Below are 27,658 nucleotides of genomic sequence, written 5' to 3' on the forward strand. Positions count from 1 at the left end.
TAAAGGAAGAAGAAATGAAAACTCACAGCTTTCAAGCTGCATGGTACAGGTCTGAATGTCCATTGGGAAATTCTTCAAGTCCATAGGGCAAGACAGGGTTAGAGTCAGCCTGAGATAGGAAAACAGATTGGGAGAAAGAGTAGGAACCAAAGAGGATGTTAGAAAGAACAGAAGGGCTTAAAGAAAAGACACCATAAATATAGAGACATGACAGGTTAACAGATTGAAAGGACAATGAAATCAATCAGTGGCAGGTTGGATTATTTAGCCATTTTTAAAATATGAATCTTTATTAAATTATTTCACTTTATATATTAGGAATAAGGAAAATAAAATGAATCTAATTTTCCTAAACAACGTTTTAAGTTACTCTGCCTTTTGATCGCTCCATGAACCACAGTAAATAGGAAAGTAATTGGTGTAGGCTTTTATTTGTTACGGTGTTGATGCATTAAGCCTTCAAGGATTCTTAGAAAAGAGAGAGAGATAGAAAGAGAGAGCTATTTGGGAGTCTGTCTGGAGGAAAGCTGTGTAATTACCTGCTGTAATGCATTGCCCACAGGCGAGACAAGAGCCACCAGCTCTATGCACAGAGGCACCCATTTGATAATGTGCTATGATGACACAATATATTTCCACCAGCCAAAGAACAAACTACAAATACCTTTGTGATTCGCTTTTCTAATGCTGTATAAACAGCGTTGTGTATTAAATGCAAAAAAAGACAATCAATCTTTAATAACCAAACATGGTATGCAAATATAGGGGATGATGTAAATCAGCAGAGGTGATTGTTTTTGGCAATATTATTGGTTTGACAACTTATCAACTATCATGTATTGGAAAGTATTACTCCTATGCATTAGTTAATTTAAAACTATGAAGTTACATCAAAGACTTGCTAACATAATTTCTGTTTGGCATTTCTATTTATTATGTTTTCCAGTGCTCCCATTCTATTAGTATTTTGACGACCTAAATGGAATATATGCATGTCACTGGAAATTCAGCAATCTGCTGCTGTTGCACAGAAGAGGTCTTGCATGTCGGGGATTTTTTTTTTTCATAATGCTTGTTTGGATGGCACTGAGTCATAATTTGGTTTTGACTTCTTTTTAATTTATTCGGTTAAAATGTAATTAAAATCTCCAACACCTAGGTAGATTACGTTACAAGTTTATCATATGATCGTATATCATAAGGGAATACTCTGCAAAAATGCACGTTTTGTAAAGAGACATAATGGTACATGCATGAATTTTAGTAGAATTACTAAATATGCAGGAGAAACACACAAAACGATCAAACTGTACCATCAGTATACAACAAATCTTTCACTTGCAATAGTTTAATTTTAGTGGCTGGAGTTTGACTGAGCCACCCATGTCATTCCCCAGTTACTTATAACCCAGCAACCAGTGGCTCTGTTGGAGTTTTTTAAACATTATCTTTACTTACCTGATGCTGTAAAGAACGCTGCCATCTTGGAAAATCCGTAGCAACTTGTTATCAGTGGTGACCTCATGGAAATTGGCTCCTTTCTCGTTTGCAAAGAATAAATCAGGCTTCCAAATAGAGTCCAGCATGGAGGGATCCAGATCTAGGGAGTCGTCTGGGTATTCACTATATGCCAGACGAGGGTCATTCCATTTTTGCCGTAGAAATACATTGAGCCTGTAGTCCTGTGGAAGAACTCGGATAGTTAATGGAAAATATATCATCAGTGGAGGTTAAAGTTCAGAGTATGGAGGGCTTAGCAATGGATTTTTATGTTATTGTGGTTTGAAGAGCAATGAAAGATAAAGGTATGATGAAAGAGTTGCTGTCTTTGGTTGGAACATCACCAGAAACTATAAGCAAACATACTGTATGCTATATCAATCCACGATAAGAAGAGTAGACAGGGATGAATGTGATCACTTACATTACTGACCACAGATGTGGATGTGGATGCGAATGAGCAGAATTATGAGGTATATTGTTGAAAGAAAACAACAAACTTTACTAGAATCAGCACTAGATAATCCATCTTTTAAATTTAACATGGAAAGCTGAACACAAACACATCAATTTTACTTAGTTGTAGTCACCAGACTGAGCTAAAATCACTGAAAACTGAATAATCCTGCCTGCAGACAACACACATCAAATCTTTTTGATTAGATTACAAACAATCTTTCTGATTTCTTGCTAATCAGAAAAGAACTATGTCTCATCAGTACATACAGCGACATCGTTGGTGCTGTGTTTCTCTGGGGTAACTTGGCTGGAGATCCAACCCTCTTGAACTCCCCAGATAACCTTAAACACTTTGTTGCTGTAATGTGCTGACCCAGCAGCAGTAACACTGTAAATGCAGACCTTTACTCTCCCCTTTGACTTTTCATTCATTTTCTCAATTTTTCATTTTAATTGCAGAGTGGACAGTTCATTATCAGCATGTCAGTGACCCACTGGTCTCTGAAGGTTGCACAGTAATGCTCCAGGAAACAGAAATGACGGAATGGCAAGAGGATTAATAAAGAAGATGGTAGAGAAGGAGCTAAAAAAAAAACATCATTGAAAGGCGATCTTTGAAAGATACCTTCAACTTGCTTATTACGAACCACAAATTACTATCATTTTCGGAAACTCTAGTACTTTAATTGTATTTTTTAGAAAGTTCTTCGTCATGGTTTTAAGAAAACACCTTAGTATTCCTTGAATACTTTATACATTCTACTTACCATAGTGGTTTCTGTGATCGACCCAAAGCTGTTGATGAAAATATTGCAGGTGACATTCACAGGAGGGCCTAAGGGAAGAAATAACACACTGAATGTATAGATTGCTCCCCTTAGGAGGAATTTATGATATTACATTGGTGTCTGCATTAAAATAGCTATTATATTGTACATCTCCTGAGGCTCCTGAAAAATGTCAGTTTCTTCATCACTTTTCATCCTTGCACTACATATACGACTGAGAACAGCTCAAGACGCTCCAGTTCCAGGTTTGATTCTGAGGAGACTGGTTTTACAGGCACGCACAGTATTTTTTCTTTTCAGGCCTGTCACTTCAAGTGCACGGAAAGGTGAAAAGTTTGATGAGAAATTGGAAGGGAATAGAAAATGTTGGGATTGTTAAAACTGTGAATAAGGAAGGTAACAGATGTGCTGGCCCACATTTTGTGCCTGCAAGAGTGTTTAATCTGTGTTTAAAAAAAAAAAAAATTCTTAGAATCTTATCTATCATAAGGTTCTGTTCAGGTGCTCAAAAAGTCTCGGGAAATCCAAGTGCTGCTTTCAAAAAGTCATTGCAGCCAGAAATCTTTATAGATATTGTCAAGAGAGCATGTATCAGATAATGACATGTCTAAAACCGTTGTATAAGCTTTTGTGGGGTTTATAGACATAAACCTTAGTATAATACTATAATGCTCAAATGAAGGCCATTTATAAATAAGGCAGGTGTGAGATTCAAGATGAGTATTGTGCTGTAGAGCATTGCAAGAAGAAAGCATACAGGCTACCAGACAAAAAGAGGTCAGTTTTAGCATTGATACTTGTACAAAAGCATACTTAAAAACGTATACTTCAGAAACTGCTCTACAATTTGTAGCCAGTTTAAATCTTAATTTCTGAGAGACTTCCTCTGAAGTGCCTTTTCTTTTAATATCCAATCATGTTACTGACTTTTTGCCGATTAACCTCATTAGTGTGAAATTTTCCTCAAGCTATGACTTTTAAATACCAATTACTTTTCCTTTTTTTTTTTTTTTTTTTTTTAACCCTTTTTAAACTCTTCTAAGACATAATGACACCTTCAAATTCAAGAATGAAAATGATATTTTAGGATCTTTTATAAAATTTTGTTATTTTGTTTTTAGGCAACTTTCTGAACCACAACATCCACCTTCCCTAACATTAAAGCAATCACACAAACCCGTAATTACAATTTTTTAAAAGTAAGACACTATCAAGATTTTGGTATATAGTTGGATTTTAAATACTCCTACCTAAATTTTTTATCAAATGCAAGACTCTACTGATTTTAAAGTTCTGTGTTTCATACTATCCAATAATAACGCTGCTTCATGCACTGGAAAAAAACAGTTATTAAAACAGTTTCTAGTACATGTCTAAACGTAATCTGGTGAAAGGTGAAATTTCATCCCTATAATAACAGAAACTTTACATTGTTTGGAAAGAGCATACATCATGTACACACACACAACAGAAAGCTGTTTAGCTTTCACATCATAGATCCACTGGTGTTTGTTTTGATTTTTTGCTTGCACTGGATATACTTAAGGGCTACTGTGATGGTGTGCCTTGGCATACACTGTACCTTTGAAGTTGGGTCTAATACGAGCATCGTATCCTGATGTTTTCCCCATGAGCTTGTCCAGGAAGTCAGAAGGTGACAGCTGTGGTCCGGCCCTGCTGGGGGGCTTTATCTCCTCCTTACAGGAGCTCAGTCTGACATTTCCCAGGAAAGAAGCAGAGACAAAGAAAATGAAAAGAGTGATGATTTGAAAACAATAAAGGAAGTGTGTGTGTGTGTGTGTGTGTGTGTGTGTGTGTGTGTGTGTGTGTGTAAGATGTAACAGTAGGAGTTGTGAAAGAAATAATGAGAACCCAACAGAATGAGAAGCCGACATCTATCAGTAAGTCAGTTATCAGCAAGAAATACCCAGTGGTGGATGGGAAATGTGGGTAAAAGAATACAACTGAATGGCTTGCCTCAGCTAGTAACTAAGAGCTCATCTATTTCGCATCATGTCTTAGACTTATTGTGGTTGTTATGCTCTAACTACAGCGAAGCAAAACAGAGGCAGAGGTAAAGTTGTCCCTTCCTTGTGCTTCCCACTGCTGGCAGCTTAGCAGTGGTAAAGGCTGACGGATTGATGGCTCAATTGTAATGCTATGAATGTCACGCCAGGGAGAGGAAGGAGTTGATAGGAGCTCCAGAGAGGCTCAGACAACCACTGACAGAAATAACCAAAAGGCCAGCAAGAAAGTAAAGGGAAGGAACACAGGGAAATCTTAAGGGAAATGCAAAGAAAGGAAATGCTCTTTAAACCAGGAAGTTCTGGTTCATAATGGATTTGATTTTAGTTTGGTCCCTGCTGAGACACAGCATATCGCACTCCATGATTTTGATACAACTTTAAACAATTCCAAATCTGTCATGATCTACATTCTGATGGATTACAGATTTTGGTGTAACACCTATCTTTGTAATTGTGTTTGGGTAAACTTGTAAAAGTGTTTCACTGGATACAAATGTGTATTACTAAAATGCAAGTGTTTCACCCGATGTAATATTGTTTTGCACTTCCCAGCCACCGTAGTTGAGCCCTATATGTTTGTTTAGTAAATGTGTAACATAAATTAAACTCAGATATCTAAGACACTGATGGATGGCTGTTAGTGTTAGATGAATTATGTTCATTGTCTGCATCAAAACAGCTACTTGCATTGTTACTGAAAACATTTGTTCCATGTCATCTCATCAGTAATTTTCTAAGGATGGAAACTTTCTGATGGAAAGTGGACCTCTGCCAAACCCACACTTTAATGCAAGAAGTGTTGACATCTCTTGTCACTCCTGCAGATAGGTATTTTTTTCAACAAAGACAAACATCTATCCTCCAAAAAGGGGGGGGGGGGGGGGGGGGGGCAATTGATTTCATAGCAAGGAGGGAAGTGCTTTGTTGTTATGAATGAACAATGCACAGCAAAGAAGAACAGATGAAATGCACAAACAGCAGCTGCACTAGATAATATTTTTTATTTAACATTTAGTTTGCCTACCTAATAAAACAGATTTTTGACCTCTTTGACTTCTGTCTTCACAAGAGCAGAGCAAAGCTACAGCACCAACAACAGCAAGAACAGACCACAATTCAGATTGTTAAAAATACTTCTGATACTGACCCCTACTGAAAGCAAAACAGTATAACATGCAAATGTGCATTTGCAATATGTTCAGTCTCCAAGAATGCAGAAATGATATATCAAGACACTAAGTGCAAACTCTGCACACTGTAAACTGCAAACTGCATCAAGATGCTCAGGCATGACAGTGGAAGAATTCATTTATTATTTTTCCCTGGGCATAATATAAAATACAGTATATAAATCATTGTTCTTTACAAAAAGGTCATTTCTGTAATTTGCCAACACAATAATTTAGGCGTCTTCTTCCCTGTCCTACGGTCTGAAATGGCGTAACTAAAATAAATATATCTCCACATCCACAAAGGCTGAATATGTCATCTTGGTCTCAAAAGAAAGCCAAGACATGTGAGATTAACGAAGTGTCAGAGTCAGGATAATTTATTACTGTGTCAGAATAAATTCCGTTGGAACACAGAAGAAATGGTTATCTTCTCTTAAAATAAAAGTGAAAACCAGAGGAAAGCAGCCCAGTTCATCTAGGATGTTTTATTAGAAGTGTTACACAAGTAAATATATTCAAACCAATCGGCCAATTTTGATCATTGACTCTGTCCACTAACAACAGCTAATTTGGCATCCATCTTGCAACCTGTCTCTTCTCTGAGCTCTCTCCAGTCATTAAAAATCTGATGTTAACTTTTGTTTTATCTCTTCCTCTGTCCCTTTCTCTCATTTTTGTCTCTCTTCCTCCAATAATGTTCTCTTGTGTTTCTTTGAATAAGCCATGGTGTGTGTTCCAAATGGCCAGTGTGTTGTTATCCAGTTGTTGCCATGGTATGTAAAGCGAAACTCAGCTGCAACGTGACAGCGTCCTGGAAGCAAAAGTTGTGGTTTTTAGTCTCAGGGTTGCTGCTGGGCAATGATGGAAATGTATATGATAAATGTCACTGTGCCATCAAAATAAGTCAGAACATTACATAGTATTACTTTAATGATCAACTAATTGCACAAGTCCATCACATCCTAACGTTGCACTCATGGTTTAATGGTCCTTGTTTAAGAATGGCAGATCAAGAACAAGCTAATATTTTCAACCTTCTTTCTAAATGCATTTACCCTGTCTTTAACTTTTATTTCTTCACTTCTGTTTGTAAATTGGATATGTTTATAGTTACATCATGTCATCAGTCTCACCTTTCTTGGGAAAAACCTATACATTTCCCTTTGTTTGCAGATTTAAGATTGTGCTGTAGTTCCAGTTGGGAATTAACACTGGTCATAGCTCATGAGTTTACTTTCCTTCTGGCATGATGGGGCAATGCATCACATCTGACAGCAAGTGGACAGTTCTGTCAATTGAATTTCTCCTGTTAATGTATTAATTTGTTTTTCCAGTCCCCAGTCATGTTTTTATAGTTCCATAGTTACTTCTGATAAAGCTCCTGTCCTTCAATCTTTATTGCATTTGAAATGCACACCTAGTGAGAGCGGGAGAATATTTCTAAGTTCACATAAACAAACAAACAAATAAATAAACAATAAATAAATAAATAATTAAATTAAAATTAATCATGTCATCCACCCAGCTTTGATTTTCATAATACAGTGGTGCATTTTTGTGTCGTTATAAGATTATGTATGTGATTATGTGATTTCTTTAGATTCTGTGTAATCGTGGCTCTGACAGAGGTAGATGAATTGTAAAGTCTGATGGCAAGAAATCGTTCCTAACTTCTGCAATCAGACTTTACAACTCATCTACCTCTGTCAGAGCCACGATTACACACCTGGTCTAATCCTATCTGCCACCTCTTGCACTCTGAATCCCATCACATTGCAGTTATGTATCTTCGCATACGTTGCACATACTAAATATATGTATATATAGGCATATGTGTATATATAGGAAACATGTATATCTGCACATATATTATTATTATTATTATTATATACCGTTGCTGCTACCATTATATATGGTTAATGTTACACTGTTGCTTTTACTATTATTATCATCTCACAAGTGGCCTTAAAGTGTATTTATTCTATTTTTCTACTTTCAATATTTCATCCTATTTTGTTTTTGTGTATTTTGGGTATTATGTGCACTATATCGGACTGCTATGACAACCTAATATTTATACAGTTGTTACTTTATGTTGGTACCTCTTTTATCACTATCTGTCTCTGGCAAACACTGTTACAAACACACAAAGGTGCACAGGGATATGGAGTGACGGGCAGACTTATTTGCAGCGAGGTAATCTCTCTTCGGTGATGTTGCTTTCAGAAACAAAACAATACAAATGATCTAGTTTGAGCTAGAATTGTGACCCTTACTCTTCTCTGTCAAGACTGATGAAAATGGTTATTAAATGATTCTGACAGTTAAAGCTTTGACTTTTGAGGAATCCTGACAAAAGAAGTATCTTATACAACAGACTTGTGAATGCATTTCAATGTGTTTTGCTTAAGACTTATGAAACACTACCACTTAATGTTGATCTATGAAAAGGGAAAATAAATAAATAAATAAATTAGATTAGCTGGAGTCAAAGCACTGTCTCACCAACCTGTACAGTGCTCTCACATCAAATCTATGATCAAAAACACACCAATTTCCAGCCTGGTGTTACAAAAGACATGTAACTGTGTTACGACCCAACTTAAGGGGTAGGGAAGGGTGTAACAAAGACACGGTGAGGACAGTTATTTCAAAATAAAAGCACATTTATTTACAATTCCCGTGCAAAGTGATGGACATCCTGTAACACAAAATAAGATGAGCTGGGGTTAGCGGACCTGCAGAAAGAAACAAACTAAAACCTATACCAAACACACACCGAGTGCAAACGAAACACAACCGCCACTCGGTGGTGAAACTAAAAACCCAAACAAAAGCAACAGGCCCATAACTAAAGTGACCGTCGTCACAACACAATAAAACGCTAACCTAGCCCAGCTCTAACACAAACACAAAGTAAACTTAACTCAACACTTAAACACCTATTGTGGAAAGGAGGTGGTCGCGACACACACACACCCGGTGCACAACATGAGGGGGAGAGCGGCCGAAGCCTTTCTGGCATCTCCTCCTCCAGACCTGCCCCGGCTGCAGCCTCTTCAGCCTGAGCTGTCCTTCGGGCTGCAGCCTGACTGGTCCAGAGGGGTGCCAGTCACACAGGGGCGGGGACAAAGGCGCTAGCCCTGGCCACTCAGGGCAGCGCTCTGCCGCCCCCAATCAACACACAAACGGCCTCAGCTGTCTGCAAACAGCAGGGGCCGTAACACACCCCTCCTAAAGTGTCAAAATCCTCACAAGGATTTTGGCACAATACAAAAACACAACAAAACAAAATAAACACACGAACACAATTGGCAGTGCTGCTCCTAACCCAGCCTGTGCCTCAAAAAGTTCTCCACTGAGAACAGGGTGGTACGCCAACCCTCGGGGACTGCCCTACCGTCCCCGACTAGGGACATCAACCCGGCGGGACCCATCCCGCAACTCACGCTCGCGCAGTCCAACTGCCCAATGGCTACCACCCGGCACAGCTGGCACACAAAAACACAACACTACCACACACGAGCGCACCCTTCGGCCACCACACCCGAAAGGAGGCCGACGGCGAGTTCACCCCACCACGCTACAAATGACAGGCCCACACATGAGCAGCTAAAAAGGCAGAAACAAAAGGAGAGTGTCCGAACACACGCAGCCTCCACATCCGCGCCGTCTACACCTTCACCAGGTGGCAGAACTAGTGGCGACATTTCAGGAGAGGGCAGGCACTCAGCCTGCAACGGCCTCTCAACCCATGAGAAGGTCCGCCACCTCACACAGGGTCGCCCCTAGGCCAGAGCGCCCTATACAGCTGCAACTCCGAGTTCAGAACACGTTCACCTTTACACAGACACGCTCCCGCAGGAGCCATCTCCACAACCGCTCCAAATGCCCGTCACCAGCATGTAGTGAACTCACCTGAAGGCACCACGCTCCACCGGAAGCTGCCAACCGGAAGCTCCCCTTCAAAATAACAGCGCCCACTCACGCACACAAGAAAAAAAAATAAATGGCTAAATTCTCCACACCGTGCAAAAACCCCAGGAGATCCTCCAAGATGGTAATAGAAGAAAGCTCCCGGACGAGCCCCCACTTGTTACGACCCAACTTAAGGGGTAGGGAAGGGTGTAACAAAGACACGGTGAGGACAGTTATTTCAAAATAAAAGCACATTTATTTACAATTCCCGTGCAAAGTGATGGACATCCTGTAACACAAAATAAGATGAGCTGGGGTTAGCGGACCTGCAGAAAGAAACAAACTAAAACCTATACCAAACACACACCGAGTGCAAACGAAACACAACCGCCACTCGGTGGTGAAACTAAAAACCCAAACAAAAGCAACAGGCCCATAACTAAAGTGACCGTCGTCACAACACAATAAAACGCTAACCTAGCCCAGCTCTAACACAAACACAAAGTAAACTTAACTCAACACTTAAACACCTATTGTGGAAAGGAGGTGGTCGCGACACACACACACCCGGTGCACAACATGAGGGGGAGAGCGGCCGAAGCCTTTCTGGCATCTCCTCCTCCAGACCTGCCCCGGCTGCAGCCTCTTCAGCCTGAGCTGTCCTTCGGGCTGCAGCCTGACTGGTCCAGAGGGGTGCCAGTCACACAGGGGCGGGGACAAAGGCGCTAGCCCTGGCCACTCAGGGCAGCGCTCTGCCGCCCCCAATCAACACACAAACGGCCTCAGCTGTCTGCAAACAGCAGGGGCCGTAACAACTGTTATGTTTGTCCACGTGTCCAAAAGGTATTAACGTCACAATTAAGGGCTGAAAAATAACTGTACATATGCATTGTAGTTTTCTGTATTTCTGTATGAAATTAAAGTAACTTGAATAATGAGAGTAAATATTTTTGCTCCGAACAAAAAGACCTTTTCTTGGAAGCTGTTGAGACACTAATGATAGTATATGTCAACTATCTGAACTTCTCATCCCAACTGCTGTAGTCTCTGGAAGATCTCACATGTGATAAAATAATCTTATAGCAATGGCAGTATATAGCAATTATTGCACAGTTTCTCAAAAAAAGAATATTCCTAACAATTATTTAAACCTCTCCTGGTAATCTTGTATGGTATATTGGCATAGCTCCACCTTTTTGAAAATGTGCTTACTTGTATTCAATCCCCTGATTGCAATTAAGACACAATATAGTCTTCTGAAGTTGCTTTTGGATGTTAAATATTTTGAGGTTAATGTATTAAATATCAGTAAGTCTTATAGTTACTGTAAATCTACGGTTTTCCATTTTATTGACTATAAAACTACAACTGTAACTGCAAAGAGCTCCTCAGAACTCTGTGCAACACAATTATATTTTTCCTTGTCTGAATGATCCAATTATTAAGATGCTCTTTGCTGACATTTAATTAGTTTGACCTTTTGCTTCCCTCTGCATCCCTTCTATTTCAGCATCCATGCCAGACTACTGTCTATATTATATAATGACTTTCTTTCTATCTATTATAGTGGAAGTTTTGGCTGTCACACTCACTTAGCAAATGTCTTTACTTGGTTTTGAAAGCTGGAATCACAGGTGAATATAACTGTTGGTACAAGCAATAATATACTTAAGGAAACTTACTATCTTTGAAATTCCAGCAAGACTTGCAATAGCACTATTTAGCAAATTAAAATGCATTTCAGTCTTATATCTTCAATCTTATCTACAGACAGGATTCTTAGACTTAGACAAAGAAACTCTAGTCTAAGTCCTAGGACCTTTCATTTCTTCTCTACATTTGTGTGGCAGTTTTTCATCTTCATGTACTCAAGCCAATGCTGTCTGCAGCAATGAGAGTGAAACAACCATAACCAACCTGTCAGGGCTCCACTTTCAACCACTGAAACACACTGTATGTGCAACTAATCTGAAAAGCTAGTCAGCCTTTGATTACCGCTCCACTACGCTTGACTTTGTATTCAGTCAGCCATTAATTTTGATCAAAGTAACCATTTTGCTATTTGTACACATGATGAGCCGTTGGGCACAGATGCACGGAGCAGTGTTGGCCATGGTTGCCTTATTTAGTAGATTTTCATCCAAGCAAAATACTCCCTTAAGAGTCAGCAGCCTTCTACAAATTTCATTAATCCAAACTCTTTACGCTAAGTCCAGATCAGCTTCTGTCCAGCCTGCATCTCGAAAAGGATCACTGACATGATCAATTACGATAAAAGTTGTAATACTGTATTCTTAAACAAGACTGTTCACTTTTGTGAACAGTAATTAGTAATTATGAGCTTGGGGATGGAGCTTGAAATGGGGTGGTGTTAGCGTAACATCTGTGTAGCAATGTTGGTTTTCCTGCCAAATCCACATTTATTTTTCAGCCTTAAAAAAAGTACTGACAAATCATTGCGTTCACAAGTACATTGAATCAAAACTGCCCTTGTGTGCCCCTAGAGGGCATGGACAAATTTATCTATTGTTTGATTTGACAGGTTTGTTGTGACCTCCACACATTTATTTGCAGCTCACACATTAAAAAGACCGTTCTTTTTTGCACTGCCCTTGAATGTTGGTGCTATATTTAAATCATGAGGAGTGCATAGAATCACCCATACTGATCTAATCCCACGAAACACTGTTATCAAAATCTTATAAATAACATATAAAGATAGCTTTCAGTGACTAAACAGCTCAGGCTCAGAATGAGAAGCAGCAAAACTTAACAAAAATATCTGTTTTCTTTATAGTGCATCGTTTATAGTTACAAGAAATATATACAAGCACACACAGGAAGATAAAGAAGCCAGTATTTCTATATAAAATATAGCTCAGCACTAAGAAGACATGGAGGAGGTTGGGGAGGTGTAAAAAGACAAGGTCAGGAGGGAACCAGCATTTCTTTACAACATCAAAATTCATTGCTTCTTCCTTTTCTTAGTTTAAAGCAATGGTGGGGAACCTTGGCCCACATCCTGTAAGTTTTATATGTTTCCCTGCTCCAACAGGCCTGATTCAAAATAATGGGTCACTGTGCAGAACCTGATAGGCTGTTGGCACCATTTTATTTAAATCAAGTGTGTTAGACAAGGAAAAAATCTAAAACTTGCAGGATTGCGGCTGTCTAGGACCAGGAATTCCCACTATTGGTTTAAAGCATCTGTGGCTCAAGATACGCAATGAGCCATCTACTAATTACAGATAATAAATGCTAAATAAATGCAGCCATATACCATACAAAGCATTAATATGTAGATCTTTAGGTTGACTGGTTTTTACTCAGTAATCAGTATGATCATATCTGTTGCTGCTCTTGCACAGTACTTGGGCTTTTGAATTAAATTTGGATGCACCTTTTTTAGATAATCAACAAAAACTTTCAGCAGATCTAGATTAGCACCAGTGACAGGCCTTCTATCAAAACAATCCAACTATACATGCTTTATGGTAATATAATTACATGGCATTTTTGTCTTTAATGACTTGTGCAGCCCATGTCTTCACACCTCTGTATATGATGGCCTATAGCTACTGCTGTCTCCTTTTGATCAATAGGCTCATTGGGGAACGGGATTTGGAGCACACTGCAATTTAACCTTACACATTCATCTTCAATGACATGACTACTGCCACTCCTGGATTGTGACACCGTTAGGTATGGAAACATGGATACAAGCACAGCTTCCTACAGGAGCAGGATTCTTGTCTAATCTCCACTTGAACCACATGAACCACATGTGGAGATTTGGTAAGAATCTACTTTACAGTGCAAAGTAGAGACATAAATCGCAGTTTAGGACTTGGAATGAGTGAAGAAACATATGAAGCCTGCCGAAACTGATTAGAACCGAATGCTGTATCAAAACAAGTGCTGACTTTGTAGGTAACAGACTTAAGTCAGAGTTTAGAAGGATCAAGATGAAATGGTAACCTGTGCAGATTAAGAGCTCAGTACAGAGGGCTGCTTTGCAAAGTAGCTAATGGTAAACTGTACATCTTTTGTTAAAAGAAAACAACGGACTATGATTAGTTTTCTGTTCCTCTTAAAGCATAAGGCTTTAACATTTAAAATTTTTCCAATATTGCGGATGAATAAAATACAACCAAAATTTGTGATGCAAAAATATTACTAGAAACCAGACATTTACATCCATCCACACCACTTGTCTGATTCATCGTGAATCATGACAGTGTTACTCAGGTTGATTAGCAACGCAGCAGGACTAACAATTTGCCAATCACTGCCACAGGCTGGACCAAGAGCAATGTTGAGCTAGGGGAACAAAGATGAGTATTCAGTCAGCAATTTTAAAATCAACAAATCAATTAAAATTCTTGGTATAATTTTGAACTCTGAGATTTTAATAGCCATATTAAAGCAGTGACCAAATCAGCCTTTCGCAACTTGAAAAATATCGCTAGAATAAGGGGACTGATGGCTCAACATGATTTAGAAAAACTAATTTACGCTTTGTTTCCAGTAGGCTACTACTAATGGAGTTTTACAGAACTTTAAAAAATTGATGCTGGTGTACAAGGCACTGAAGGAATCTGGGCCTATAAATATATATATTTATATATATATATATATATGATCTGCAACCAAGACTTCTATTTCATATTTGTATAATATGTTACTCACTGTATGTATTCTCTTGCCTTATCTATTAAATGTGTTATATAAATAACCTTGCCTTGCCTATTGCGGAGCATGCTGAAGCTGTTTATCAGACATTAGTCATTAAAACATCTAATCCTGCCCCCATGTAAACAGGTTTGATAAAGGATATGAAGATTTTGCACAACCAGATCTGTTTTTGTTTACGTTATATCATGTAAATTAGTTTCTTTGTAATCCAAACCAAATGGTACATCATGAAGTCTCAGACACAATCACCTTGCCTTTGTAAAATTATGTAATGTGGGAACATGTTTTGGTTGAATGGGTGAGAAAACCCAAAAGAATGATGGTTGTCCACATACTTGTTTGAAAAAAATACATTTTTATTTTTCTGAAGATCTGTGCAAGTCAATGAACAAATTAGGCCTTGGTAAGGAATTTGGTATTTTCAAATATTTGCATCAGTGTTTATTCCTTTTGGTTATAGCTTCTTACACTAAAGGAGATATTGATAATGGTAAGACACAGTTATGAGAAGGAGAGTGTAATGCTGTATCTGCAGTAAAAGCTCACTTTCATCATCATAAATCAATTAGTTAATAGCTTGTGTGGCCTTCAGGTGCCTAGTTCTTTAAAGCAGCTGTTTTATATACATAAAGGGGATTTCATAGATGCATAGTTGAATAGAGCATATTTTACATTAATTTGTTTGGCAACCTTGTCACAACATTTATACACATCAGTGTATGTACAAAGCATGTTATAAATTCTTTCTCTACCTTATAACTATTTGTTCTCTTCTCTGCATTGTCTTTTATCTTTAGCTCTAAAAATTCAACCATTATCATAGATTTTATCATTGTAAAATGATAAAATACACCACTTATGAAAGAACTGTGTGTTTCTCCTTTATGCAAACTCTCGGGATTAATGATTTTGATTAATCTACACTAACCCAGGGTAAATCACAACTCATGCATAATAATTGTAATGCAATCTTTAATCTTGCGGGAGTAAGTCTTGACATCTCTAGAGTACCTAGCAGAAATGATATTTCCAGGCTTATGCTATAGTAATACCAAGTCCACAATGAGCTGCAACTCTATGACAGAATTTATTCATATTTCTACAACACTGATCTCCAACTACCACCCCAGGCTTTTCTCATGTAGCTTTAACTAATCTTCAGCACTCTAATTCATTCTAGTCTAGTGACTTAAAATTCATATTTGTGTGCAAATTAATATCCTTATTTTAATTATTTAATTCATTTATCTGCCAGAATCATGCTGTGGTACATTTGAAAAAGTGGATCCACACTTTTTCTAAACTCTCACTGCTGTCAAAATGTCACAACAGAATGAATTCTTTCACCCACACACATTAGAAAGTCTCTCTCTCTAATTTAAGCTCAGAAACATTTTTGCTTTTAAAACTTGGGAATACACAAGTTAAAGCTGATGTGCCGAGTCTCTGTCTCCTGTATGCATTTGCATAAAATTCAAGCACATTCAAGATCAAATAAGGATAAAACTAAGCTGTAAATTCTAATCCTAGACTATAATGCATGGTCCAATAATAATAATAAAACTGTGTAGACGAATTCAGTCTAAAAACTCATTGTTTGACACAGGGAAGCTATGGAAGGTACAATTTTAAGGAAACACCCTCTGATTTACCAGAGTAACATGTTCATTTTGACTCTTATGAAATAGAAATGCAAAATCTGATTCTCATTACATAAAATGATAAAAATTACATTACATAAAAATAGTTAAATTTTCTTTTTGTTACTGAATGGATTTGATTGGTAATATGCAGGCAGATGATCCTTTTGAAGATGTCAAACTATTGTGCAAATAAGGGCATGTTTTGTCAAAGTTTTGTCGCTGTTAAAAGAGCAAATTTATATCCCGGTTTCTGTCTGTCGATATAGGGCAAAATCAGCTTTTTTTTTACTTAAAGCCCAGAATGATATCTGGGTTTTTCACAGGTAATAGAGATGGTGTGAGAGAATAACTGCCACTTCAAATACTTGAGTCAAAAATGACATAAGATTAACTAAAAACAGTGTCTGGAGGATTTCTTTTGTCCACCATTCTTACTACAGATTCATTTGTCCTCTTAGTGACACCCTCCAGTCATCACTGACTTTTGAACCAGCTGTGACTCAGCCTAGTTCTTCGACTACAACCCTCTTTTCAAATGACCATTAGCATTGCATTTTAAATGAAAAATCTTTTCAATCAAATTAACAATAAGTTTACAACATAGAAAAGACATAAGTAAACTCTGAAATAATCTGGAGGAACTGAGATTTTCCTCTTAAGGAGATGGAACTAACAGTTTCCCTGTCCCAGGCCCTTAGAGGTCTCCTTAAGTTACTCTGTATTCAGACCACCTTTTTCACTTTTAAGATCTTATATCAGTCCTGACTTTCTCCTGTCAGTCTTTGTGAATCAAAGCCAGCAGGATTTCTGATAGGGAAAGAGACAAAACTGCAAAACTGACTGCAAAACATTACATTGATGTGTCTGCTTGAAATGGACTGCAGTTTATTCTCATACAATAGACCACTCAAAGATCCCTACAATGATAATAATATTAATAATAATAATAATAATAATATAGTAATAACAGGTTAAATATATTTGTACATATGTATATAAATATATACACTACCGTTCAAAAGTTTGGGGTCACTTTGCCATGGGATTCAATAGGGAAGTGACCCCAAACTTTTGAACGGTAGTGTATATATATATATATATATATATATAGTACTTTTTTTTTTTCCAACCAGAGCTGTCGTTGTAAGGCCATTGGTGCTTGCTGTGGCGGAAATCCGGAAAATCGTTGGTGGACATTAGCAGAGAGGTTTGCCCTCAAGCTGAAAAAGGAGACCAGTTAGGTCCAGTAATGTCAAGTATGTGTCGAGCATGTGACACGGATGTGTTGCGAGCATTGTTCCAATAGATTGATTCAGCATGACAAAATTCACATGACCACACCAATCGAGGCCTTGTCATGATGTCTATACGTGTTGAGCTGCTCCTGGAGATTTTGAAGGGACTAAAGTTGTTAATCAGTTAATGGTTTAAAATGGATTTAATCGCATTGACGACTGTCGCTTTATGTGTGGCCTGATTTCTTGGGTTTGAGTGACAGATCCCTAGAGTTGGGCATTGAGCATTGATTGGAATCAGTAATAAAATTCCAGGTATGCTGGACATGTTTTTATATTTTGTGTCATAATTTAACTTGGTGTTATAGTTGATAATGGCACACTCATTGAGAAGAAAATTTCAAACTGGCACTTCATGTCACAAAAGTTTACTTTCCCCCAGGATGACAGATGCACATATATTTCTCACTTAACAGATCTGACTTTTGTTTGATGAGGCGAATCAGTTCAGGTGGTCAGAATTACTACACAGATGCGGAAATATGCATTTATGTACACTTAAAATAACTTCTAGCTCTTCAAAAGCTACTCTCAACATAATGTAAAATACTGTATTTTTTGTTCCAGATACCTGTGATTATATCTTTTCCAGATCCTTTGTAATCTGTATGTTGTAATGCACGTGGATTTAATAAACTAAAAGCTAAATTATGAAACTGCAGAAATTTCTGGTTGTTTTTAATATGTTTTCTTAAATGATAACTCATTCAAATGAAACATCTTGATGTCGTACTTTAATGCACTGAAACAAAAGAAAAAATTTATTATTTTACTGATCACGGGAGGCAACCAACGACAACGACAGGCGAAACTCATCGCAACCTTCAGTGTGAAACCGAACACACGGGACGCGACAAATGGCAGCGACGGCAGCAGTGCCGTGCATCGCGCTCTAAGGTTGCTTTTCTCCAAGAAATTTGATTGGTTATGATATTAGTGGGGATTTTGACATTTTCAAACCAGTCCCTGACGTGACAAAGTATGACAGATGGAGAGTCAGAAGATTTTGCACGAATTAACAGAAATCTTGCTGTTTACTGTATCAAAGAAAGACAACCCTGGGTTCATCCAAGTTTCCAAAAATAGAAACAGCATCGTGAATATCATCATTTGATGGACCTCAAGGCTGGTCCAGATAAATCCAAAACCTACGTTTAGACTAATTTACTCTGGCCCCACGCGACTGCCTTTTATTAAGCTAAAATGATCTTTTATTCCATGTTCAAAGTGTTTGCAGACTGCGCTGTCTAGCCTGCTCTCATTGGTCAGTCCATGAAGCCCCTCGCTGGTTGGTTGTAGTGCCAGGCAACAGCGACAAAAATGGAACATTTTTCTATTTTCTTGTGTCGCGTCGCAAGCCCCATGTGCACGTCTACATGAACGAGCGCAACGTTTCACAAGCACGAATCTCGCCTGTCACTAGGCTGGAGGAGGGCAGCAAATTTTTGCCTAAATATGCAGGTTCCATAGGAAATGAATGGAGAAGGAGCGACGTCACCTCCCGTGTGTTGAGCCCATTCAGCGCGAGTTGCAAACACCTCACCAGTTGAGGGCTGGACACACGGGAGGCGACGTTGCTCCTTCTCCATTCATTTCCTATGGAACTTTCGTTCACACAGACGTGTGACTAAATATTCCACCAGCTTCCAGAGACACAGAGAGATAACAAACATTATAAAAAAACAGAACTGTTTTCTCAATTAACACAGTGAACAACCCGGGATTTAAGAAAGTCATCAACACTTTGTACAAACAACATCACTGCCATCTCGACACCATGCTAGTGGAGTGTCTCGGGTGGTGGGGTTCTTGTGAAGGACGTGGCTACAGTCCAAAGTTTTGTCGCTACGAACCTGGGGTCAAGCTGCACCATAGAGCTGTATATAAATGTTGCGCCGCTGTCTTGATGACAGTGGCATCTGCGTGGTTATGTCACACTCTCCATACAGTGGCTCATAACCTTCTCGCTGGAATGGCCGTTTCTGCAACCTTAATGAGTGATATCTGTTATAGACCGTTTTGTAAGTATATTAAATTTTATTAATTAGAATAAAAACATTCTATTCTTATGCAATATAAGACTTATAATTTTGTAATCTGTGAATAAAATAATTTGAATTAAAACTGATGTTTTACATGTAAATCACTAAATCTTGATCTAAATCTAGCTTTATTTCAAAACCCCTGTGGTGGTTAAGTGAGAAAAATACCAAAACTTGTGGACCAAATTCTTATAGATCCAACTACATACAGAAATGTTTTCACAAACACAGTTCAAACACTCACACCAAGACAATCACTGCACTCTACATGACCCATATTTGGACATGACACAAAAGAGGAAGGAGGTTGTAGGCATAGCCACTGGCCTGTTTCGCTTGATCAAGCTGCTGGCAGGAACCAACAGAGTCATGACAAAGCCACCGTGGAGCTGGGTCTTCTAGGGATTTACTGAATCAGACCCATAAGGAAGAAACTTATCACTGCTTTGAGAAATGCAAATGTCTTTTATTTTTAATTCTTTTTACTAATGCAGTTAATACAGAACTTTATTTGGACTAAAGGCAGACAAAGGTTTTATGCGCTAAAGCACATTTTTACTGCAGTGTGAGGTTTTCTGAGGTAGTGCTCGGATGTTTTTGTGCTCAGTAACACATGAAATGGACTTGAATCTGTAAGAATGAACAGAATTGTGACAGTTTGGAAGGTTTTGCTGCTGGAGGAAAACATTTTCCCTCAACTCATCATATAGTGACATTTCAGGACCCCAGCATTAATTGTAAAGCACCAGTTTAGCAATTTACATCAGCATCTGTCAAGGTAGGGACGTCTGACATCATGTTTATGTCTGAAAGTTGAAGAGACAAAAAAAGAATGTCACAGTTTACCCAACGTATTCTATTGGCAGGAATGACTTAATAAAACATCAGGGTTTACATATAAATAAAAACATTTTAATTGTTAAAGAACTGAAGTGGAAGTGGAAGCTATTTCTTCCATTCAGCTTCACCTGACTGAAACAGACAATAATTATGATTTTGTGCTTATGTCAAGCAAACAAACTCTCCAACAACTTCTAAAAAACATGTGTGAGTTATAAGTCTTACTTCAGCAGTAGTGCAAAAGCACCACTGTTACTGTTACTGATTAAACTTGTATATTGGCCAGCTGCATAAAACTGTGTGTGGTTTTCATGACTGCACCAGGACCTGTATGTGAACCAATGGAAAAAATTCTTCGTTACATACAGTATAACATGATCTGACATATAGTGGGGAAGTAGATGCCTCAGACATGGTGATCACAGATATGTTTAATTGCTGGTCAAACTGACATGTAAGCTGTACTCTGTTTTGGATTTAAGATAGTTAATGATGAAAACATGTGTAAGTGTACTTATTTCCCCATAGAAATCAAGATTGAGAATCAATAAAGGAATTTATAAAGAATCATACTGATAAGCATAATTGATAATAACATTGATATCAATAAAATCTGATCAATTCTTATCCCTGACTAGAGAACCGTATCAGTCTGAGCCGATAGCGCTGTTGTGCTGACCTATCAGCAGCTCCAGCATCTCTGGAAAACTGTGGTTACTTGCAGCAGGTTGTGAAAGCTGCAGTAAGTGTCGCCGTAAGTTGCCGCTTCTACGATTTGAGCTGCTGCCTGTCGCCAGATGAGGATCAGCAGGCAAAGAATAAAGTTTGGTGTTACATTTACACCCCTCAAAAGCACAAATCCGTCCCATTGCAGGAATATTTAATCAGAAACTCTGTGAAAGAATAGAAGTCTGAAACTAGCAAATCTACACCATATAAGCTCACGTCCCTTCATATGCATTGGTGGGCGTGGCTTTCTATGCCTGCAAGACAGGACCCATCTATCTGAATCTGGAGGGAGGGGGATGTGGGATTTTAAAAAATTTCTCGTGACGTAGAGACGGCTCTACATCACGAAAAACAAAACCTGGTTTTACCCTGTAGAGGGTGTTATGAGCCATTTTTTCCCCACAAAATCCCGTTTTTAAATAAATTAAAAAATGCAAATTTTCTCACATTATGGGTGGTTTTCATCACAGTTAAGTAATACAGTGTTGTTTACAGCTACAGTTGTTTTAGCACATGGGGGAAGAAAACAGAAAATATGTTTATGTATAAACCTATTTGTAGCGAAGCTCATGCAATAGTGAGAGCTTTCACTTTAGATTTGATGCTGTCTACTTCAAATCACTGATTATTTCTCAGTAAAGAACTTTGTGACAGTACTAAGCTGATGCTAGGTAAAAATGTTCAGTTTTCATCCTCACAGATGTGAAAAACCCATAGACAAAACACACTGGCTCACTGAGATTTATTTGTCCAATAGACATCTTAGGCACTGCTCCATTTGCTTTGTACACTTTTTCCAGGGTGATGTCTTATTCACAAGAGCCTCTTGGGGTGCTGGACACGCACTGCATGTCTTGCAGTTTTTCCAAAGAACAAAGGCACATGGCTATGGTAATCCTTTAGCCAATTAAGGAAAAACAAGATCAGACAGACTGTGAACTAATCCTGTTTGACATACACTGTTGTGTTTTCCTCATGTCTTTTTATCAGGTGGATTTAATTATTCCACTGTAAAGGAGAAGCAAATATATCCAATTTGGAAAGTTTCTTACAAGTGTTATACTCTCTTCAGTAAATTACAAATAATCTTTAAAGCATTTACTGAGGTATGACTGGAGGAATAAATCACAACACATCATAAGGTTAGTGAAAATCCAGCATTTCTCATTTAAAGAGAACCACCAGATTTAAACTGTTTCAGTAAACAATGAGCGCGTCTCTCGGGGATATACCAAAAAACAAAGCAAGTCTCAGTGGTCAGGCAGCAAGGTGAAAAGGAAGAATATATTCCAGATGCTGTCTGCTTGACACAATAAAAAATGTATCTCCAGCTCCCATTATGGATGGTTGGGAAGCTCTGTGCGAAGTGTGTGGTCTGAGATAAACATGATGAAAGTGTGTTTGTGCATGACTAATGCATTTTGCATCAGCAGGTAAGAATAAGAAAGAACATGTTTTGAACACCCAGTCGGACATTGAAGTCATGTCCTCCAATGAGCCATAATAAAATATCCAAACACATTCTCCTTGAATGTGATGTGTACATTTTTATTGCCTCAGTGTGCCCCCTAAATATGACATCATTCAGAAGTAAAATATTATTTGGCTTACCTTGAAATGACCACTTCAACCACTTAATTAAATTTTACTGCCATCTCAACATGAATCACTTGAGACCACTGGTGCTCATCTTGCTGGTAAACAAGCTAACTTTGGCTTATCTTCAAAAACTACAACTCCACTAAAGTTCAGATGCTATGTATGTCAATCTAAAAAATGCAATGATTAGCAGATCTCATAAACCAAAATTTTATTCACAATTGAACATTAACAATATATCAATAGAAAAACATCTACTCATCCTAAATTTGATGGCAGCTAAACAGAAAAATAAAAGCAAAGATAAGACAATATTTACCACTGTTACTGGCCAATAACCCACACAGATCCTATGGTGGCCCTGAAGTTCCACAGCAATACAAAAACTCCCCAACTACAAAAGCTGCAACAGAAGTTACTCTGCCTTTTTGTCGGAATTCACGTTCGGAATCCAAGGACGTGTAATAGATTAACTTTTTGCTGCTGCTTGCATTATCCTGTCACTCCACGTTAAATGGTTATTAATGCCACGACAAGGCAGCTAATAAAGCTAACCACATTTGTTGTCTATGCAACCAGAAGTTTCAGTTTGTTGGTTCTATAACCACTCACAAAGTAACCATAATATGCCGTCGCTAAACCCCCAATACACTTGACCTGTTGTGCAAGCCATTAGCAACTTAACCTTGGATAACAATGGGAGAGTATCATCGCTTTTCCAGATACGGTATTTACAATAAATGTTTTCTGCCACTGATAGTATTTTACCACAATTCCCACATCTTGCACATAATGATTAGGGGTGGTGAGAAAATGTTTTTTTTTCATCTGCACCGCAGTGCAGATGTGGATATATTGGAATCGATGTACAAATATTAAAAAATTAATTTTTTTAACTGTTAATTAATAACTCAAAGGACACATAAAAGACATGATGGTTCAGTGTGAAATCCAACTGGCACCCACTGCATCAAAAGCTAGCGTGTGGAAGTTCGTTAGCTTTTATGGGTGGATTTGTTTGCTCAGAAAGTCTGGTTCATTTGGGGAGGTGTGAATGCAAAGCCTAGAAACGTAGCTATTGGTTTGTTTCAAGTGAACCAAATGCAGGAAGCAAACTACAATACAAAGGATGCTGAGGGCACAATGCAGAGCATTGTGGGTAAACAACCAAAACATACCTGCATGTCAGACAACAGCCGGGAGAATTTACTCAATAATTCCCTCTAATGTGGTCAAAAATGAAGTTGTCTAGCATTACCCAATAAAAAAAGCCAGTTTTCTTCTTTGCTGTTTTTCATAAAAATATTTGAGAAACCATGTTACACGTTTCCACTCAGAAAGTAATATCAGTGAAGTTGTCACGTGAGGAAAAAAGATACATCAACAATTGTTTTATAATCACATCGCAGCCATCTAAATTGTAATGTAATCGAGTCGTGAGGTAACTAAAGATTCCTACGCCTAATAATGATCATGTTTAAATAGTCATAAAATAATCAACATAATAGCTACAAAATGAATAAATACAATAAAAATGACTAAATACTTATTAAATTATGTAAAAAAATAAAATAAAATAATTAAAATCATATTTTAAAGGTAAAAGAATAAAAAGAATAAAACTAAAACTCCTAAGATTAGTTTTACTGTTCCAAACTTTTACTTCAACTTGAGTAAAGTTGTAAAAAAGAACTGCAACTTTTTAATTGTTTTTACACCATTTACTCATTTATATATGCTAGGGTGATGCTGCTGATGACTATTACTACAAGTCAGATGTAGTATTAATAATCACTGCATGATTGTTTCGCCAATCAGATGCAACTATACAGTCACATAACTGCTCACAAACCATATAAACACATACTCTTCACATATAGCAGACAAGGAATGACAAACATATTAAAATTGGATTACACAACTGTTTCTAATATTAAAACTGAGGAGGATAAAGACTCCTGGATTCATATACAAGGTTTCACTTACACACTGTATAAAGCTGGATTTATACTTGTGTGGTGTCTGCGTGCGGTAGGGCCAGCATAGCTGACCGTGGTGAAATGTGCTCATACATTTAAGAGTAGGGTTACAGCACCATGTTGTAGTTTCTCTTCCAAAGTTACCGTACAAATTCAGCAGGAAGCTCCAGAAATCTAAAACATGTCATCACAAGCTGACCCATCACAAGAGAGTACTTCCGTATAACCGTGCTGCAAGCAGGGGCGCAGGTTAGGTCTGAAATAGGTGCATGTCAAGCCTACACAGACTATGCGCCGCCTACAGCAGCACAGTTACATTTAGCTATATTCCTTTTTTGCTGTGGTTAGATGGACATCAACCTTGTTAGCTACCAGAATCCCATTCTTCAAGATGTCTTTCTACATAGACCCTTTTAGTGTTTTTAAGGATTTGGTTAAAGGTTCCATATTATGCAAAATTCACTTTCTAAAGGTTTTCTAACAGTCATATATGCCCTTATAGCCTGTGTATGAGGCCCCAAAATGAGAAAAATTCTGTCACCTCTTTCACTTGCTTGCTCCACTTTTTAGTGACTGTGTGCTTAAACACATGAGCCTGAGATCTTTCCCTTTGTGACCTCACAAATGGAAATAACCTCTGCCCCCGGTAGTGGATACTGTCATTGACCCGGTCCCCGGCTAGCTGAGACTTCCTTCTAAAATCACAGAGCAAGTGCCAGCAAAAGCCGGATCCTCTCCCAGAAAGGGGAGTGCACAGGCTCCAGTCATGAACATTTAAAGGTTCAGACACAGAAACAGCCTGTTCTCAGTAGAGCTCACTAGAGTCACATTTGGAATGGCTGACATTAAGGACCAAGGCTGAATTTAGGGTAATACACTTTGAAAAAAATGTTGTCAGACCTCTGATACCCATATGAAATTGTTATAAAAAATGTTAAATATGGGCCCTTTAAGTGATGCATAGGCTAAGCAGACCACTATACATTTTCTATGGAGGAATTAATTATCGTAGCTATCATAAATGATGAATGGTTGAGATGGTTTTGGTAACTTACATCATTTTTTTAAAAATGAATCCCAGTACTTGAATATGTTTTTATTTTTAATATGTTTTGTTTTTTTTATAACTATAGTAATTTTTCTGATGACTTGTTTTTTTTTACTTCTACTCGGATAACGTTTGAAGTAACTTACGCTGCCAACCTCTGCATGCTGTAACCTTCCAGACTGGATGTGCAAGTTTACAAGTTACCAGCATGCCTTTTCCCAACCCTCAGTACATCTCTAGGAATTAACCAAGAGGTCACCAAGAAATCCTCTCATTTTCAGGAAGACACTTTCTTCAGGAAAAATGTATCCTTGCTTCTGAAATAACTATTACTGATTTGGAATTATATTGGATGAAATGCTAATCTAAAAAATTAAATTGATAAAAATTGTCATGCCCGAGCCACTTTAATCAATTTCAACTTTAGCATGTGAACTAACATGATTCTGGCCTTTGAGGGAAAGACAAAGGCCGTGCAGGCTAAAGTTAAAGTTTCGGAACATGATCTAAAAGATGTGCTTTTGTAGAAAATGTCAGATATTAGACGCCTGTGGTCTGAGACAAAATCAAACTCAAAAATCACAACACCCAGCATACCGGTAATGTTTCCTTTCCTTCTTTTAAAATAAGTGGTTTTATACATAGGTGTCTCTCTCTTCCTCCAGATATTGTGTCATATGTTTATCTATTTATAACTAAATATGTCCACAGCATTATTAAGCACATTTGAACATGGCAACAAGAATTTGTTCCTCATTTCTTAAATTTTGTGTGCATATGTGTTACACTCAATATGTGCTCAGCAAATTTATAAACCTAAAAGCTTCAATGAATTGATATAACAACATATACAAGAAATATGTTAATATATTGTCTGTTGGCATTATTTTGTTCAACAATTCTTCTTTCTGCAGCTTTTGATTTTACTTGCTTAAATAACAAGTAAAACAATAAGGAAGTCAGGCTAAAAATCTCTAAACCTTAAAATAAAATAAAATATTTCTTTAGCCAGGATTTCTGAGCAAAGACAGCAATTTAAAAAAAAGAAAGAATGAAAAAAAAAGAAAACAGAAAAAAACACTTCACGGTAGTCTGAGCTACATTTCTTTTTTTAAAGATTTTTCACTCTAGCCAAGAATATCCTTGGGGATTAGCAACAACACCTCTCAAAACACAGTGTTGTGTTCTCCTTCAGCAAACTTTTTTTTAAACTTGAGCACAGCAAGGTATCACAAAAGTGTGATACTGTGTCTCACCTGTCAAGGACAACAAGTCATTTCACTAATATGAGGAGAAACGTTACCGCCAGTGAAGCAGAGGTCAGGGCAGGGATTTGTTGAAGTACATGATATGAAGTGTTTTACCCTTGAAGCAGCTTTGCTCTCTATAGAAGAGTCACCTGCGGGCCACTTACAGCAAACAGACCACTTAGATTGCAAAGTGTTAGATAATGACCACCTACAGTATGTCCACCTACCAATAGAAAGCAATTTCAAAACCCAAAAGGCAAAAAAGTTTCTCAGAAGGCTTTTTACTTGCAGGTGAAACAATGATAAGTGCTATTGAATCTAAATTGCTTCTTCCTGTGTGAGATTTAAGGTGAGTCCTAACGTCAGACAGCAATTCCTCCAGTGTGTCAAGGATTTACACATTGTGGATGTGGACCACCCTCATTTGATGTTACTGAAGAGGAGAGGCCCTCTTTCTACCAAGTGTTATCTGAGAAACACAGCTGTAATCCCCCTCAACCGCACTCTCAACCTCCTTTACCTGACAGATTCTGCTTCGCTGCTCATGCGTGACTTCAGCTGTGGTGAAATAGAAGACGAGGAACAATTTGTTGTTTAGGATTTTATTTTTGACTGCAACTAGCCTTCAGTTTCTTCCATTCGAGAGAGCTGGGTGTTGCAACGTGAAATCTCTG

At 38.0% G+C, this 27,658-nt stretch overlaps 1 protein-coding gene across 1 annotated transcript in view; it reads right to left on the reverse strand.

Annotated features, from left to right (window-relative positions):
• glra4a (glycine receptor, alpha 4a) overlaps nucleotides 1–27,658 on the reverse strand; it is a 67,367-nt gene that overhangs the window by 18,901 nt on the left and 20,808 nt on the right. The window contains exons 2-5 of the mRNA XM_041991201.1: nucleotides 4,330–4,460; nucleotides 2,727–2,794; nucleotides 1,459–1,682; nucleotides 27–109 (exon numbers count right to left, since the gene is read on the reverse strand). Coding sequence (XP_041847135.1) covers nucleotides 27–109; nucleotides 1,459–1,682; nucleotides 2,727–2,794; nucleotides 4,330–4,460 — 506 coding nt within the window. The remainder of the gene's footprint in view (nucleotides 1–26; nucleotides 110–1,458; nucleotides 1,683–2,726; nucleotides 2,795–4,329; nucleotides 4,461–27,658) is intronic.

This window comes from Melanotaenia boesemani, chromosome 7 (genome assembly GCF_017639745.1).
Source record: "Melanotaenia boesemani isolate fMelBoe1 chromosome 7, fMelBoe1.pri, whole genome shotgun sequence".
NCBI classification, from domain to species: domain Eukaryota; kingdom Metazoa; phylum Chordata; class Actinopteri; order Atheriniformes; family Melanotaeniidae; genus Melanotaenia; species Melanotaenia boesemani.